Source organism: Epinephelus fuscoguttatus, linkage group LG13 (genome assembly GCF_011397635.1).
Source record: "Epinephelus fuscoguttatus linkage group LG13, E.fuscoguttatus.final_Chr_v1".
In the NCBI taxonomy this organism is placed as follows: Eukaryota; Metazoa; Chordata; class Actinopteri; order Perciformes; family Serranidae; genus Epinephelus; species Epinephelus fuscoguttatus.
In genome coordinates, this window is record NC_064764.1 from 26,823,662 (window position 1) to 26,837,176 (window position 13,515).

General features: G+C 40.2%; 3 protein-coding genes and 1 pseudogene across 3 annotated transcripts in view; 2 read left to right on the forward strand and 2 right to left on the reverse strand.

The window, feature by feature from the left end:
* srpx (sushi-repeat containing protein X-linked) overlaps nt 1-13,515 on the reverse strand; it is a 74,151-nt gene that overhangs the window by 51,135 nt on the left and 9,501 nt on the right. The window lies entirely within an intron of this gene.
* The window catches only part of LOC125900253 (X-linked retinitis pigmentosa GTPase regulator-like), a 62,668-nt pseudogene that overhangs the window by 18,579 nt on the left and 30,574 nt on the right, over nt 1-13,515 (reverse strand).
* The window catches only part of otc (ornithine transcarbamylase), a 52,833-nt gene that overhangs the window by 3,543 nt on the left and 35,775 nt on the right, over nt 1-13,515 (forward strand).
* On the forward strand, nt 2,403-13,515 carry gpr161a (G protein-coupled receptor 161a; the record flags this gene model as incomplete). The annotated part of the gene is given in 8 exon segments (XM_049594531.1): nt 2,403-4,423; nt 6,579-6,966; nt 10,191-10,243; nt 10,246-10,456; nt 10,458-10,909; nt 11,296-11,403; nt 12,781-12,906; nt 13,045-13,515. Coding segments are annotated over 7 exon segments (1,578 nt in total). The 5' UTR covers nt 2,403-4,423; nt 6,579-6,622.

Sequence of the window (13,515 nt, forward strand, 5' to 3'; positions counted from 1 at the left end):
CAAGGTTGTAACCATCATCTCGTGTTGTTTACTGCTGCTGCTGATTACTAAAGAGAGAGACGAGTGTTTGTGGCCCAGCATATGACCCTCAGCCCCCTGGGTTCATGTCCCAATCAGTAATCTCTCAACTCCTCCCACAGGGTTCTCTCAGGTCTCTGCGATATTGTCTTGGCTCGCGTGTACAGCCACTCCATGCTGGAGGAGCTGGATAAGGAGGCCTCCATCCCCATCATCAACGGTCTGTCTGACCTCTACCACCCAATCCAGATTCTGGCTGACTTCCTTACTTTACAGGTACTCCCAACTCCTGCAACATACTGCAGTTTTCATCCAGTAAATGATAATGACATAGTGTTTTCTAAATTACTGCCATTCAGGAGCATTATGGGTCCCTCAGTGGACTAACAGTGAGCTGGATTGGAGATGGGAACAACGTCCTGCACTCCTTTATGATGTGTGCAGCTAAATTGGGAGTTCATCTTAAGATTGCTACCCCAAAGGTTTGCCTGGTTTTATGCTCTTCAGTGCACGTGGCCTCTCTTTTAATGCACTTCCTCTTCGTTCGCTTTGTAATGTACATCAATAATCCTACCAAAGCTAAAACTGTATCTTCATTCTCAGGGGTATGAGCCAGACAGGAGTGTTCTTCAAGAGGCACAAAGACTCTCCAGAGAGGTGAGGTCTTCCTCTTTATGTGTCATTATTATAAACAGACCTCATGTCATCATGTTAATTTGTAATGTTACATTTTGTCTCAGCATGGTACCCAGCTTGTTCTGACCTCTGACCCGAGGGAGGCTGCAACCGGCAGTGATGTTTTGGTTACCGACACCTGGGTCGGCATGGGACAGGAAGAACAGAAGACAAAGAGACTTAAAGACTTTAAAGGTTACCAGATTACAATGCAGGTACATAAAAAAACATTGTCATATTAAGCTGTTTATAGTTTTTGCATTATGTTTGATTTGGTATCTTATTGATATTTCAGTCAGTGCCTGTTTCCAAATTATCCCTCTTTACAGCTTTACACACTTTTGACAGTCAGCAAATGAGTATAAAACACACTCTGCCTGACTGCCTGCTCACAAAGCAGTCGGTTTTAATCTTCTACTAATTGTTTGTGTGGTAAACTAATCTAACACTTATTACGGCCTTCATCTGGTTTTTAAATTAGCTAGTAAGCATTCAATAAAACTCTTGCACAGAAAATGATTATATAATTGATATCATGTTCTGAAAATGATTTCAGTAATTATTTGAGTCAATAAAATTATGCCTTTATGCCTGGCAATTAAATATTTTGCAAAGGAGCAAAAGTGTAATGTCACTGAGTTGATGGGGGTTGAAAAGGGATATTTATATATTCTTCAACCTGGACCTTTTTTTCCTATGTTTTGTGTCTAAGTGACTGATCGAAAAAACATTTTTCAAAATTGGCCAAGAGCTACAGCCAGCAGTGGTGAAACAGGCTGAAATGCAGCCACTCACGTCCACTAAAAGTGCTTGTTTCTGCCACTGACAGGCTCAGATTGTTATTACAAGTATCTGACCACATTATGGAAAGGATCCCACAGACATAACATTTTGTTTAAGTGTAAGATCCTGTTATTTTTTTAACCAGAAACTACCCCAAAATCAGCATCACCAAAGCTACCAGAGTCCATTTAAATAAACAGTAATTTTATCATCATAAAACTCACTTTATTGAGAGTCAACCGAAATACAATAAAACTCACAAAAACCATCTTGGTTCATCTTTACACTGTTCCAGCAATCACCAACTCTGATTTAGTCAAAATGAACCATTAATTCACCCAGTTAGGTGTGAAAATTAGTTCTTTGACCATGTGAAGAAGATGACCTTTCCAGCTGTCCCTGAAAAATATCCCACTTAATTTTGTCTATTTTTGTATCCATATCTTTACTCTTACCCCAACTTTAAGGGCAAGTTTATTGTTTACTGTAAAAAGTGAAATATGACCAAGCTGAATGTTTTTTTCTGTGTAGGTTCTAAAAATTAAGTATTGTATTGAATGAGTTAAAGGGTTACTTTAACTCCATGTTTTGTCTCTGGTCCACTACAGACAGGAAGTGTGTCCAAACCAGACTGGACCTTCCTGCATTGTCTCCCTCGGAAAATGGAGGAGGTAGATGACGAGGTATTCTACTCATCCCGCTCCCTCGTCTTCCCCGAGGCAGAGAACAGAAAGTGGACAATCATGGTGAGTAACCTGATATTATCTGATGTATGGTTTTATACTAGTGTGGGTTTCATTCAATCCTGTCAAAATTCTTCAGTCTGATTCTCCATCTACTGTTAATCACACCTGTCTTGTCTCTCAGGGTCTGATGGTGTCTCTTCTGACTGACTACACTCCACAGATGCCTATGCTCAAGTTTTAACTTCAGCTCCAAGGTGGAGTTTTGCTCATCTGTCATGATGTATGACAGTCCTTATGTAGCTGCCTCTGTAAAGTTTAATGTCAGATTTTACTTATTGATAGCACCATCACAACGCTACATGGGTTACCCCAAAATAATAGTGTTTACATTGTTTAAGTCACTTTATGTTTTAGAGCATGGATATCATTGTTTGCTTTGTTCAGCTGTTCAGTTATAGGTCAAAATAATCTGTTTACATTCTACTTTTAATGTGATAAGGGCCAAGATTACAACGTGTGTGAGTTTTACAGTGGAAATGTGTTTGACATGTGTTACTGACAAGGAAAAGATTACTGAGCTTTTCCTCTACTTGCATAATGTTGTCGTGACTTCTCCACGATCTCCACCAGCATTGAAAATTTGAAGGAGAAAATGCGGTTGGTCCTAGCTGACTCCTTGCAGTCTCTACATGGCATTAACACAGCCACTGTAACTCCAACATGAAGTTACATTTTTAAGGAAATGCCCATTGGTCACTATGCCTAAGCCCAGTAAATGCACAAGTATAAATCCAGCTTTACAGCCCAAATCCTTGTTTACATCACACGAGATTCCAATTGCATGGCATGGGCACCTGAACCAATGAAAGAAAAGAGAGAAAAAAAAACTGGTGAAACCTACCTGTCTGATTTTTTTCTTATTTATATTGCCTTATGTGGTGATAAGAGTGATGACATGTTATAGTCTTAAAGCAAAAGAAAATTGTGTTGTCAGATTAATCCAGTTAAGAGGATTTTATATCCTTTTTAAGTCTGAATGTATACAAATGTGCCTTTGACATCATGCTCTTCACTTTTATAATACTACTTATGAGTTTTTGTATTGTTCAGTTTACATCAGAATACATCTAAAACTGTATTGCTTGCATTCAGAATATAAAATATGTTTTAAAGGGCAGAATCCCACAATATATCACAATCTGGCACCCTCTCAAATCACACCTTGCACAAAGTACACTTCCTGAGTTGTAACCACTCTTCTACAATAGTATGAGTTATGGAGTGAGACAAGGGTAATGGATAAGGGAATAGAAGGAGTTAAGCAAGTTCTGTATTTAGACTTAGTTTCCCTGTTGTTAATTTTTATTATTTTTCCCTCCTGTATTTACTTTATGTGCATTTAATCCACATGTTTTGTCCTGTTTACATGTTCATGCTCATGTTTTCCTGCATCTGTGAGCTTATTATTCTTATGTTATTTTCTGTAAAATTAAATGAGGGCTGGCATTGCAACATGATATATGTAATATCATCTTTTGCTCGATAAAAAATACCTGGGAAAGAATATAATAATTGCCTGCCTCCTGTGGAGCTCAGCCCAGCGGTTGTGATATTCAGGCAGAGTGCGCCCTCTGGTGGAAGAGTCGGTAACGTCCCGCCTCTCTGATTGGATAACGTAAGATAACGTGATGACGTTTTGTTGTTGTGCGGGAAGCTTTGATCCATGTGGGTGGTCCAGCCGGATAAATACGATGCTACGTAGCGCTTCATTCATAAACACCGCCAGCCTGTTGCTGAAGAGATACACATGCGTACACTGATTGTTGTACACATGAATGCAAACGTCTCCACTGACTACATGTTGCATCTGGAGCTGAATAAATGTACTGTTAATGTTTTCAGCAGTGTAATTATGAGTAAAACGTACGTACATTGTCACAACAAGCTACTCACCATGGAGAAATAACGCTAACTGCGACATGAACACAAGGCGATTCCCACCCCGGGGACCACCCACACACTGCAGGAGTCTGCGAGGAGAGGGAGTTGAAGCTGAGGTGGGAGGAGGACGCCATTGCAGCCGCAGCTGGCCGTCTGAGAGACAAACGTTATCAAACTTCACAATGTCGGGGGGCTTTTGAGACACTTAATTCAGATTCAGCCCCCTGTTACTGGGTTATAGTGTGGACACGGACGAGTAGGATGGACGGTTGGCCTTTGACGGGGGGAAAATGTGGAGCCACAGCGCCGAGCCGAAGCAGGTAAAGAGGGAGATGTTGGGGGGACAATGGGAGAAAGTTTAAGCTAACCTAGGCTAACTAACGGTAGTTGTGTTAGCTAGCGTTACAGCTCTCGAGCTAGAAGTAGTAACGTAACAGCGCCGTTGACAAAGTTTGTCGGTATTGAGCTGTACAGAAAGCTAAAATGTAGCCGGTTTTTGCGTTAAAGTTTATATTTATTGTCTTTTAACTCCTAAAAGTTTACCGAGTAACGCTACGGTGAGATGCGGTAACAAATCTGCTTTTTTGTGGTGAAAAATAGTGTTAACAGACGAAGGTAACGGCTGAGAGAAGACCGTTGGTTTGAATTTTAACGTTCATTTCCATTACTTTGTTTAGCTTAAACGTTAACTTTGAATATAGTCGATGTATTAGTCATATTTTAGTCGCTACACTTTAAAGTTTGGTGCTAAAGTTTGTTTATAATGGCTCAGTTAACAGTTACATGTCTTCATCTTGCGCTTACCTTTCCTGAGGATGGTACAATGTAAAGCCAGTAGAATTCCCACCTTGCTTTGTGTAAAAATACCAACACAGCAATGCAAGGCTGCATTCAAATTCATCATAAGCAACATTACACAAGTGTTATCTGCTGCTGTCATTGCTATATTATGCTTTTTATTTTATTTTACATTGCTTAAATGTGTAAAAAAAAACTTTCTAATGTTGTAACTGGTTGCCTTGGAGCTGCTGTTGGCAACTTTTATGCGCTGTTGGATAGTTCAATCTGCAAATAATTAGTATTTTTATTATATAATGATATGTTTTGTGTGTAAAATCCAATCTGCAAATTAACTACAACTCTTAGATAAATGTGACATTAACTAGACAATGTTCTGGCAGCCACTGGTTTCAGCTTATTTCCATGGAGTATGATTCTGTTGTTGTTTTATTTTACTTATTTATTGTAGTTACATTTTCACACTTACAGCCTCAGCATAGTGATGACTCATTTTATTTTTAATATTTCAATTTTTATATCTTAAGTACTAGTTTCATTTCTATTTTATTGCTGTATATTTTCAGACTTTTATTCTTATACTCTTATTCTTACTTCTTATAATCTTCTATTCTTTACATCAGAGCAACTGTATTGAATCATAATAATAAAGTATTTCTGATTCTGTTGAAAATTAAAAAGTGGGCTCTTGTGACTTGTTTGGGGTGCTTTAGTCATCACTATGAATTTAAAGTCTGCCTTGATGTTTACCACAGTTACACAATAGCAATAGGGTTGTGCAGTGCAGATGTCTCATATCAATCTGCCCTTAAACTGCATTAGAGCTGAAATGACAGAAGAGTAATTGGCAAAAGTTTTGATAATTGATTCAAAATCTGAATCCAGTTTTTTGCCAAGAAGATTTTCACATACAGGAGATTTGCTTTAGAGTATTGGTGCATAATTTAAACATACTGAGAGAAAAAGAAATTAACAATAAAAGCAAGTATTTAAAAGAATCAAGAGACATAAATACAAAATAGTTTAAAAATTATGATAAAAATATGAGAAAATACTATAAAAGCATACAGTATATCTGAGTAAAAATGAAAGTGCTGAGCAGTTTTTAGAAGTGGTAGTTATTAGAGCTACAATTAATTGATTGGTTGTCAGCCATTAAATTTATCACCAACTACTTCTCAAATATGATTTTTTTCAGGTTTCTTTGCACCTCTATAACTGAATATCTTTGGGTTGTGGACAAAACAAGACATTTGAGGACGTCATCTCGGGCTTTAAGAAACACTGATCAACATTTTCACAATTTTCTGACATTAATAGACCAAACAACTAGTCAATTAATTGAGAAAATAATCGACTGATTAGTTGAGGATGGAAATATTAGAATTAATATAAGTGTTAGTTGCAGCCCTTGTAGTTACGTATGCAGAAATGTGCATGATATTGTCCAAGGAATGTGCAGCATGAAGTGTGAAACGAATGTGTGCAATGTAGAGAGATAACTCTCCACGAGATCTGTGTTAAAGTAACACATAGAAAGAGATGAAGGCATTAATGCAACGTGCAGTGTGATTAATCATGTGATTCAATTATCAAGCAAAAATGCCAAACATTCTCTGGATTTTACTAGCTTTCTTCGTAATGCTAACATTTCTAATCATGTCTTTCCATTTACAGTCTCCAACCATTCCTTCACCTGTCTGGTGGCCCAGCCTCTCACCATGAACATCAGTAGGAACTGCACCACAGCGGGGAATGGTGAGGGCCTGGCCGCCCTGGAGTCGGTCTCCATTGTGACCATCACGCTCCTCGCCTGCCTTGGAAACCTCCTGATAGTGGTGACCCTGTATCGCAGGCCTTACCTGCTCACGCCCAGCAACAAGTTTGTGTTCAGCCTGACCCTGTCCAACCTGCTGCTGTCCGTGCTGGTGTTGCCGTTTGTGGCCGTGAGCTCGGCAAAGAGGGAATGGGTGTTTGGGGTGGTGTGGTGTAACTTCACTGCCCTGCTCTACCTGCTCATCAGCTCTGCCAGCATGCTCACCCTTGGTGCTATTGCCATTGACAGGTTAGTTATGGATGATAATAATAATTTTCTGTTGGTTCATCACTACAAAGGGACGTGACATATTGACATATTTGGCTGTTTTTATGCATGCAAAGTAGCGGCTTAATGGTTACAAATGCAGGCTTGTTACCATAATGTGTTCATGTGCTCTTGATCAAGGCACTTAGACACCATGACCTCTGCGGCTGCTTACTGGCCAGTGGTTGTGCTTGTACTGTGCAGCTCCACATGTTGAAAAGTCTGTTAGGCTGGGCATTGCTGAGAAGGAATGCTTGAGTTATTAGATTGAACACATTTGTTCTATAATTTGATAAGTCATGAGCCAGAAAAAGTGCAGTTCAAAGAGTGACAGCACTGCTTTCATAAATGTTGTGCAGTATTTGCTGTCAGTGGAGTAATTTGAGTATTTTCAGGGTTCCCATGGATCCATAAAAAGTCTTAAAAGGTATTGAATATATTAATTTAAAGATAAGACCTTAATTGTTATTTAAATGTCCCGAATAATCCATCTTAAATAAGTCTTAAAAACGCTAAGACATGGAAAGAGGGATTTTTTTTAATCATGTTTTTTCTGACATTGCTTTTTAAACTCTCAAAATAACATTGGTAACATTTAAAAAAAACAACAAAAAAACATAATGTACTGTATGTCTCACCTTAAAATCACACCGCTCTGGATAGATGAAACAGCAACACTCATATTTTGTTTCTGGTCATGATGCTCAGAGCAGAGCCACTGTCCGCTAGCTAGCTGTCACTCTCCTGGACACTATAAGAAAGTGCACATTCAACCAAAATTGGCTATATTGCCAAGATTTCAGCATGTGTGACACCGGTACATGGCAGCTTAGGGTATTTTATGCAATATGTTTCTTATGGTAAAGTAAGATAAACAATAATGTCCCTGAGAGGCAATTTAAGATAAGCGATATCAGACGGGTCAAAGGACTCAGCACGGTGGTAGAATCCCACATACAGAGTGAGAAACACAAAATCGGCAAGAAAACCTGCCAACAATTTTAATTGTAATAAGATGTAAAAGCAAACATTTTAGTTAGAAGATTGACTTGAGTTTGCATTTAGTTTACTGGAGAATGCCTAGAAAATTCCTTCCCAGACATGTTTAGGGACATAATTCTGTATGAGATACATTACGTTCAGCATCACTCCTCATACGGTGATAATATACCTTACTGAGTGACAACAGTAACCATATAAAGCATTTAATAGAAGTTGGTAAATATTGAGTTTCTTTATATTCTTGCAGCAGTTCTGTCCCTTTTTTAAAAAGAATTAGCACAATTGTATTTATTTTTTATTAAACATTAGATGTCCTTACTTTTACTTTGGTGTGTTTCCCTTTAAGGTCAGTATGCAGCCTTGTAAATAAGATTGGTTAACCACACACTTAGCTTGTGGTATTTTTCTGGAGATTTTCCCAGCTCAAGTGACAAGCATTAGACAGGCTCACTCAAAGTAACTTTAAATGTGGACCGACATGAATGCACCATTCATCTGCAGGGCCGAGATTATTTCCATTGATTCCTATTTTTAGAAAATAAGAAACTGATTCATAAATAAATCAGCCTGCACAGATATAGATAATCTAGCATACTGAAGTACACATCTACCATTTTTAAGGCACAGACTGTGACCTCTTTTTCTTTGCTTATTCTTTGAATATACATTCAGTTTTTAGATTATGTTAGACTTTGTTTTATTTATGCAATATTATTTGTGGTGGTTTTGTGTTAAGATCAAATTAGACAGTGATACATGTGGGAAGACGGGCTCACTTTGTCAGATGGAAAAAAAGGAAATGTACATATATCTTAACGTGGGCTATCAAAGAAATCTGTCTCTTGGTATCTGTAATATGAAATTCAAAAGTCATGTTCCTCCTCCTCCTCCTCCTCCTCCTCCTCATAACACACCAATGGCATCAGCCCCACATGAACGAAAACAACTAATCAGAGCCGAGGAGTCTCATGGCTGTCAGCCATGTCAGTCACAGCTTGTGAACTTTTTTCTATGATTTTTTTCTAATAGATCATCTGTCTCATGTATGTCTTTAAGAATACAGTGACAGTTTCGGCAAATATGACAAGGTTACTTTCATCAAAGTTACCAACTGCAGCTTTAAGTCATTTATTAGCAGAAATAGGCCTCCCAAACATAACCTGGTTCCAGCATGTTTTAGTTTTATATCACTGTAAATTTGATGTCTATGAGTTTTGGATCATCGGTTCCACAAAATGAGATCTAATGATGTCCCCATGGACTCTGGGAAATTTTTAAACTGCGTTTATATACTTAGTAGGAATTGTCCTGTGCTGTTTGTAAACACAACATTTAAACTTGGCCCCACCTTCTAACACCTCCTGTACTTACACAGCAAGATACAAGTTAACTAAGTTAACCGCCTGTATCTACCAGTCCAACAGAAAACAGGCCGACTCCATGTCTGTCTTTGTTCAACCCTCTCCTTCAGTGCTCGCCAGTTAAAGTTTCAGTCAACCCCAGACTCACTCCTGTTTTGGAACGAGTTTTGTCCACGTAGTGTTTCACCTCACTATATTTGTGTTTCTGGCACTGTATCTGCGACCTTTGTAGCTTCCTGTGGTATGTGTGCCGCTCCTACTGGGTCGATACCTTTTTTATAAATTCCTGACATCACCTGTGAGCTGTCATTGGCTGGGGCTACACGCCTCTGCTCAAAGTTTGCAGCCCATTAATGTCCTGAACATATAAAAATAAGAAGAAAATGTAGCCCGAGGGCAGAGTCTCTTCAGATAAACACACAAAGTAAAAGGGATTTTTTCATAGCTGCACTTCAGGTTGTATAGAATTACCACTGAAAATCACTCTGTTATAATTACAGTGTTTTTCCTGATGTCAGGAATCACAAATGTATTTACTAAGATCTAGTGTAAATTTGCTCTGCAGCACACAATCCTCACTGTTCTCACTGCTGTCCTAATTACCCTCAGCACCTTTGGGAATTTGTGATTACAGTGCATGTTTTTGTTCCCCTGCCAAGCCTCTCATTTTCTGTTGTGTTTGCAGCTTTCAGTAAACACTTCACAGTATTGTTGGGTGGGAAAGTGCCGCTTTTAGCTTCTGTATCACTCACTGAAATCTGAGCAGTCTCTGTGTTACTGGGACCAGAGGGATCGCTTTAGAAAAGTTCCCTCACTGTGTTCCCTCCTCTCTTGTTCCTACAGGTACTACGCAGTGCTTTACCCAATGATCTACCCCATGAAGATCACAGGAAACCGGCGGTGGTTGTCATCGCCTATGTGTGGCTGCACTCCCTGGTGGGCAGTCTGCCTCCTCTTTTCGGCTGGTCCTCCTTTGAGTTTGACTGCTTCAAGTGGACCTGTGTTGCATCTTGGCACAGAGAGCCGAGCTACACCGCCTTCTGGGTCACCTGGTGCATCCTCCCCCCCTTGTTCATCATGCTGGCTTGTTACGGTGTAATTTTCCGCGTTGCGTATGAAAGCCAGGAAAGTACACTGTGGGACAGTTGTCGTGGCCCAGGATGACTCCACTGGAGCTCAGAGGAATGGACGCAAAAACTCAAGCACCTCGACTTCCTCTAATGGTAGCCGGCGGAGCCTGGTGTACGCAGGGAGCCAGTGCAAGGCCTTTGTAACCATCTTAGTGGTGATCGGCACCTTCCTCATGACCTGGGGGCCGTATGTTGGGGTGGTGTGCACGGAGGCTTTGTGGGGACAAGGGAGTGTGTCTCAGGGACTGGAGACTTTGGTAGCATGGCTGTCTTTCTGCAGCGCGGTGTGTCACCCTCTCATCTATGGTCTGTGGAATAAGACGGTGAGGAAGGAGCTGCTGGGGATGTGTTTCGGAGATCGCTACTATAGAGAGTCGTTTGCCACGCGGCAAAGGACGTCCCGCCTCTTCAGCATCTCCAACAGAATCACAGGTGGGAGAGCAGCAGGGACTCTGTCGTGCAAATCAGTTCAAAGGAAGGTTGACATCAGCCTGTATATTTATTTATTACTTGCGATAGTATATGAAAAGAACAATATTCAGGAAGATACACATAGACATACAGCCAAAACAAGGACAACAGAGCTGAACAAATAAAAGAAAACATAACTATTATGCACAGACAAGTAGGTACAATGTCTGTATTAGACTGTTTCTGTAAACAGTGAACATACATTTATATATAACAGTGAAAGGTTGGGTGCTGGTGCAGCATGTACACATGTCTATGAACAGTATATACAGCCTGTTTAGATTTACATTCCTGTGTTGTTGTGATTTCATGTGTTGTGTTGGATGATGTTGCTTGTGTTCTTTCAGATTTGGGTATGTCCCCACACCTGACAGCCATGCTGGCTGGTGGAGGGCATCTGCTGGCCCCAGGGAGCAGCACAGGAGATACTGGCTTCAGTTTCACTCAGGACTCATGTAAGTGTTGCAAACAGGAAACAGAAGGAATGGGAAGAAACACAGAAAAGTGTCCATCAAGAACACACTAAAAAAACAAATATTTTTAGTCTGCGTACTGAGTGTTTTGAGTGTACATTATTTCATCACTTTTCCACTGTGAGCACACAACATACTCAGGATTGGAAAGAGCCAAAAACCAAAAGTAATCTATAGAGTAGCTGGTAGATTTTGGAATTTGGCAGTCACGGCGCTAGGTGGACAAAAACAGTTCATTTCCAACCCTGATCAGAGTTAGTATGCAGTATGGATCTGGGACACAGCTAATCTCCAGATGTTTTCCTTATGTCAGAAAGGCATCTCAAGATTTCCCACACATTGATTTATTTGCAGCGGCCTGTCATGATAACATCTGCCGCCATGTATTGATTTTATATTTTTGGAGCTGGACCGTTCATTAGCAGTGCTGTTGGAACATTTATAGCTGTTCGGTTAATAAGTGAACCACACTCTTAGAGCGCAGGGCGGCGCAGAGGAAGGCCAGGCACAGTGAAAGTGAAGCTCAACTGTTCATTGCACTGGGTCTAAGTGTTTGCATTCACTTGCCTCTGCAGCACCTGCTCCTCTCCTCCATCACTCTGATCAGCTGTGATTGGATAGACTGATCAGTTATTTACCCCACGTGTCAAACTCCACAAACTGCTGATGAGGAAAAAAGAACTCATGAAGAGCTTTGCCTGTGCTGCGTTCACAATAATTGATTAATTATTTTGTCTATGAAATGTCAGAAAATAGTGAAACATTTACGAATTATTCAGAGCCCAAGGAGACATCTTCAAATTATTTATAAAACCCAATGATATTAATTTACAATGAGGCAACACAGAGAAAACAGCAAATTATCACTTCTGAGAAGCCGGAACCTCAAAATTTAAATATTTTTCTTCAATTTTCCTAAAACAAAAAATCATAACTGGTGGGTGATCAACTAACTAATTGCTAATCATCATTTTACTGGGATATATTAGGTTAACAGCCAGCCAGCGGTTGTTATGTTAGCATCTGTACTGACAGATGTGTTAACTTTGCTTTTTAAAACTCAATCATTGATCATAACTTGAACATAAAATGGAGATAGATGATTCATGGCATGTGTAAACATGATGTTGTAAAAGGTGTACAATCTGTATTGCATCATACTCCCACAGCTTTGTCACAGTCAGACTCACATTCCTGTTTCACAGCTCATGTTTTAGTTCAGGATGGCAAGTAATGTCATGTAATACAAAGAAACGTCTAATCAACTAACTCATTTCTTGCGTCTTTATTAAGATGGTTTCTACTTTGACATTTTGCACTCAATTACCTCCTTTTTGTCTGTGAATGTTTCCGACACAGGCACAGACGTGATGTTGCTGGACAACTTCTCCACAGATGGCTCGTCATACCCACAGAACCACGGGAATCTGTCTGGAAAGAGGAGGAGCTCTGTCACCTTTGAAGACCAGGTGGAGCAAGCTAAAGGTATGTGTCAGTTCCACTGCTCCACAACAGATTATAGGGAGTTCACGTCTTACTCACTGAGGGTTTCATCAAGCTTCAAAACAAAACACAAGATTTTTTCACAACAACATGTCTAATAGCAACTGTTTTTATCCTCAGCTGAAAACACCAACACATCCTCAGTTCAGGTCCATGCAGAGGTGCACAAATCTCTCGATACCTTCGCTTCCTGTCTGGCGAAGGCTATAGAGAGCGACGCTAAGCTAACCCTGTTTGGGGAGGGTCTGGCTCTGCCAGGGGGACTGTTTACAACCAGGGCAGCACCGAGACCCAGATACCTGGACGGTCAGAGACTGAGGCTTGAAAGTATCGATGAAGGGATTGTTAAAGATGACAGAGATGATGAAGACGAAGAGCAGGACGTGGAGGAAAAACCGGCCTGAGCACAGCAGGTCTGTTCATTTGTCGAACATGTTAAATATTCCGTACTCAGTTTATCAGTGAACTGCAAGGGTCTCACACCCTCAACACCACTATATGTGACCATCCGGAGCGGTCTGTGGTACAGTTCATGAAGTCTGATCTCTCTACACGTGGGTACTCCATACTTGAAATTATTAGGAAACAGGA